The sequence below is a fragment of the Octopus bimaculoides genome, chromosome 12 (genome assembly GCF_001194135.2).
Source record: "Octopus bimaculoides isolate UCB-OBI-ISO-001 chromosome 12, ASM119413v2, whole genome shotgun sequence".
Lineage (NCBI taxonomy): Eukaryota > Metazoa > Mollusca > Cephalopoda > Octopoda > Octopodidae > Octopus > Octopus bimaculoides.
The window spans coordinates 65,393,976-65,399,211 of record NC_068992.1 but is presented as its reverse complement, the minus strand read 5'-3'; the positions used below and the strand labels follow the sequence as shown (position 1 = coordinate 65,399,211).

The 5,236-nt window shown below is 34.6% G+C and overlaps 1 protein-coding gene across 1 annotated transcript in view; it reads left to right on the top strand.

Moving 5' to 3' along the window:
- Positions 1–5,236, top strand: part of LOC106884468 (neuronal acetylcholine receptor subunit alpha-10) — an 83,556-nt gene that overhangs the window by 40,139 nt on the left and 38,181 nt on the right. Inside the window, exon 3 of the mRNA XM_014935869.2 lies at positions 2,344–2,400. Within this exon, the coding sequence (XP_014791355.1) occupies positions 2,344–2,400 (57 nt within the window). The remainder of the gene's footprint in view (positions 1–2,343; positions 2,401–5,236) is intronic.

The following is a 5,236-nucleotide window of genomic DNA, read 5'->3' as shown; positions in this document are numbered from 1 at the left end:
TCTCTCTCTCTCTCTCTCTCTCTCTCTCTCTCTCTCTCCTTCACACACACGTACGTGCGCACACAATACATATACACACACATACACACACACGTACATTTCATTCCCATTTCCAGCTTCCATTAGACACAATTGTAATTAGAATTACATAATTTTAAGAAAGAAATTCAGCAAGAAAAAATAACAAAAACTACACCAAACAACGAAGCACCAGAAACCAGCAAAGCATTCTTCTTCGTAGTTCTGTCTTTCTAGATTAGTGCTAACCAAAAATATCCTCTTGTTGGCTTTTACCTCGCCTTTCCGAAAACCATTCCACTTTTCTCTTTCTCCATTTCACTGCTCGCCGCCATTCTAGCTTTCCAATCAACTGCCACCGCCACCCCCTCGCACTCTCTTTGTCTTCATCAACATCCTCTTCGCTTCAATTATCATCGACAACAGCAATTGCAATCACCTTCCATAGATTTCTTCTTGTTGTTGTTGTTCTACCTATTGTTGCTCTTACTCTTCGATCCCAGCTCCTCTTTATCATTTTATTGTTGTTTTTATTGTTAGCGTTATTATCAACGTCGTCAATATCCTCCACCTCCCCCTCTTCCTCCTCCTCCTCCTCCTCCTCATCATCATCATCATCAACTTCATCGTCATCATTATTAATATCATTATTATAATTGTTGTTGTTGGTGTTGCTGTTGCTGCCGCCGTTGCTACTCTAATTGTTGTTGTTGTTGTTTTTCTTCTTCTTTTTTCTTCTTCTTCTACTTCTTGTTCTTGTTATTCTCCTTCTTCTTCTTCTTCTTCTTCTTCTTCTTCTTCTTCTTCTTCTTCTTCTTCTTCTTCTTCTCATTATTATTATTATTATTATTATTATTATTATTATTATTATTATTATTATTATTATTATTATTATTATCATTATTATTATTATTATTATCAATACTGTTAGCAATCTCTGTCATTACATTCGTTCGTTTTCTTTTAATTTTATTGTAACTGTTATTTTTAACGTCGTTGCTATTGTTGTTTCTTTGTTATCTTATTTCCTTTCTCCATTAGAGTATCTTACATTACATTCCAAGCTTATTAAATATTAAACTGAATTCCATCTCAGTATTAATAGTAGTACAAATAATACTAATGCATTTTTACTAACATCATTTCTGTTATACACTTCTTAATATCCTGCTTGTCACAAACACATCGCATGTTGTAATTCTGAGGATTACAATCATAATTTAATATGTTACTTTTAATATGTTACCTAAACTAGTGTTATATAGTTGTTAAAAGTAGCATAATTAATTGTATTTGAGTCGAAGAACTGGCAGAAGAACATGCAGTGCAAAATTCTTAGCAGTATTTCATCCGTTTTTAGTTTTTGAGTTCAAATTCCGCTGAAGTCAATTTGCCATTCGTCATTTCGAGGTCGATGAAATAAGCACCAGCTGATCACTAAGGTCGATGTAATCGACTTAGACACTCTCTCAAAGTTGCTGGCCTTGTGACAAAATCTGAAAACAACATAAATAATAGAAGTATAGCGGTTAAGAGGTAGAATCGTTAGAGCGTCAGAGGAAAAAACTCGCCGAGTGGTACCATTTCTGGTTCTTTAAATTCTGAGTTCAAATCTTGATAAGGTCAACCTTGCTTTTCATTTTTTCGTGGACGATGAAATAAAACACAATTGATGTATTCGCTCGTGTCCACGTAATCGATTTGTCCTTTTTCCTTAAAGCTGCTAGTCTTGTAACGAAATTATTAAGAATGGTCATTTGACAAAATTGGTGGAGCAGCCATCAAAATGGTAGTTGATTTGTAAAGTGAACCCGCAAAATAGGGATAAATTGTCAGAATTATGAGAACTTCGTCTAAAATGTTTGCCTCCGTTTATCCACAACGCTTTAGGTTCGGATTTCTAAAGCTCACGCAGCTCACATTTGTTTTTATCGCTTCGAGATCGATAAAATAAGTAGCGGTCGGTAAATGAGGGCATTGTTTTAGGCCTTACATCCAAGAAACAAATATTAACATTATCATCTATTTTCTTGACGAAGTACTTTGATCGAGATCAGAATATTTTATTGTCTGATACCAATTCCAGAATGCTCCGTGGCTGAAACAGCAATGGAGTTTAGACATTTCATCTTGATCACTAAAGCAATGTTTGATCTCACAAACTCGCTCTCATGCTCGCCATAAATCTAGATTTACGAACACGAATGGTGTTTTATGTTCAGGTATATTACAAAGACTTTCACCAATATTCTCTCCCACTCTATCCTTCCCCCCTTCCTCTTAACCATTCCATAGAATTTCTAACTACATTTTCTTTTATTTCAGCTGAGTCCAGTTTCCTACTCCTCTTTACCAAAATTATATATTCTGTTCTTTCTCACGGTAATTTTACATCATTTCTACTAATTACATAAGGTCGGCATAATACGGTATATTTCATGCAAGAAGCTCATAAGAAATAATCATACCTGACGAAAGAAATATATCTCAATTATAGGAGACAAATATTAAAGCATATTATTTACTTTATTTACATTTGACGGATATTTCTCCTCATTTTGTTTGTTGTTAACACAACGTTTCGGCTGATATACACTCCAGCCTTTATCAGGGGTCTTGGGGAAATTTCGAACCTGGGTTCTTATTCCTAAGATATTTTTCGATGTTAATATTATTATTCAGGTCACTGCCCGGAATCGAATTCGGAATCTTGTGGTTAGTAGCCCGCGCACTTAACCACTACGCCATATGCTGTAGGCATAAACTGTAAATATTAAAGAGATGTTAATTATTAAATAATATATGTGTGTGTGTGTGTGTGTGTGTGTGTGTGTGTTTCTTAGCGTTTAATTATTTCTAAAATCAGTCCTAATTCATGCGGCCATGTGCATCGATTACTCTCATCCATCCCAAGGTCAATATACTACTCTGAAGAGGTATATTAAAACCAAAACATGGTCATTTTTATACTCCTAATCATTTTAAGTAAATGCAAAAATCAGAATAATTGCTAGTCTTTCACACAATAAAATTTAAAATCACATTGTCGAAAAGTTCCCTAAAATATTCCTTTTCCTTTGATGATGGCCGTTTCTATGAAAAAAGTTTCGAAATATCAAATAATGATGGCCACCATTTAAGAATGAACGATTCGATCCATGTATATACCGTATTTTCTTTATTTTACCAAAGTTTCAATCAATTTTATTCGATTTTATTTTATTTCGACATTAAATACGCCCATACAGAGAGAACATTGCTAGGAATTGCATCATAGCTAGTTTCAGTTAATGGACGTTTTTCTATGTAATATATATGAGTGAAGTGTATCAATAATTGCATTTGCAGTTATTTCAATAATTCCTACACTATTTTCACAATAATTGAAATATTTGTATTTTTAAGCAGAGTTATATTATATAATATTGGTGTTGCGACTTCATATACGCAAAATTTGATATTGTTTGATTGAAGAACCATTATATGTGGTGCACGCTACACTATATCAGTCTCAGCCACTTCGATCGATTTTCGTTTGCGCTACAGTTATATTTATCTTCTTTCCAAGTATCAGTGCATATATTTTCGTTGGTTTACAATCTATTTCTTTCATAATACCTTCTCCTGAATTCATTAGATTCGTATCGGCTATAAATTTAACTTTCACTCACTGCTAACCCCTTTAAGAGCCACCAACTCCATGTTACGTTATTTATGCACTGCTTTCCTCGCTCTATGTGCATTTTATACCCACGCTATAAATCCTATTAGCATCACGTCTTGCTTATATAAATAATACTTTCTTGCGATTTATTATGGAGAATAACCAGTAAGTATCTATCTGGCTTCTAGATCCTTCTGATAAATATTAAAACAAATATGGCCTTATACTCCAGGTTTAGATTAATCTCTTACTTTAATAATCTAAAGCATCGTTTCCTAAATCCTTTCATAGTAGTTTATAGTCACTTCTCGAAAGCGCCTATGCCCGTTACCCTCTCTGTATCACGTGGTTTTTAGACTTCGTTATGTCGTAACATCAAAATTGAAATACTGCAGATTTGTATTTAAATCATCAGTATTCTTTTCTACTCTAGGCACAAGGCCCAAAATTTGGGGCGAGGGGGGCAGTCGATTAGATCGACCCCAGTACCTAACTTGTACTTAATTTATCGACCCCAAAAGGATGAAAGTCAACGTCGACCTCTGACGGATTCGATCTCAGGACGTAACGGCAGACGAAATACCGGTAATAATTTCCCCTGGCGTGCTAACGTTTCTGCCAGCATGCAGCTTCATTTAAATCGCTAATATTGCTTACTAGATACACACATGACTGCGTGGTTCAATGAAATCACTTTACGAATAGTTGGTTTTCAGATCGAATCTTTCAATGCTACCTCTGCCAAAAAATCTTGTTCTCTACTGGCGACTTGCTTAAAGCTCTTAGACTAAAATTATAATTAGAGACATTCAATCAATGACCATCAAAATATATTCTGTGTATATATTGAACATCTAGAACTATATCTTTATTGCACACTTCCTGTTTTAAGTGTGTGACATCATAAACATTTGCCTGCTTCTTGCAGTTACTCGGGAAACAGGCTTTGGTATTACTGTTGTTGCTGTTATTGTTATTGAAACCTGATGAGAACTGGCCAAGCAGATCTACTATGAAATGTGTCCTCTGAAATAGTGAAACATGTATTTGTGAATGGAACGCAACGTTATTCGATATAATCTTCCTGTTTACGAAATCAGGCTGAGACATTGCAGAGATATTTCTGGTGACTCTAGCTGAGGAATTCTACAAGACATATATATATACATACCGGTTTCCCTTTTCATAACTAACCTCGATCAACAACATTATGTTCTGTTTCCCTAAACTTCAATCACTCGATCTTTTCTCATTTCCTCTATACTTTTTATGGTTATCTCTTTCTTCTGCTGAAGGACTTCCAACGGAAAGGTATGGTTATATTCTATCAGTCAATCAATCAATCAATCAATCAATCAATCAATCAATCTATCTATCTATCTATCTATCTATCTATCTATCTATCTATCTATCTATCTATCTGTCTGTCTGTCTGTCTGTCTCTCTCTCTCTACGCACCTATACATTTATATGTTTATACATGAATTGCTATGCATATATATATACATATACATGTGTGTGTGTGTGTGTGTGTGCGTGTGTGTGTGTGTGTGT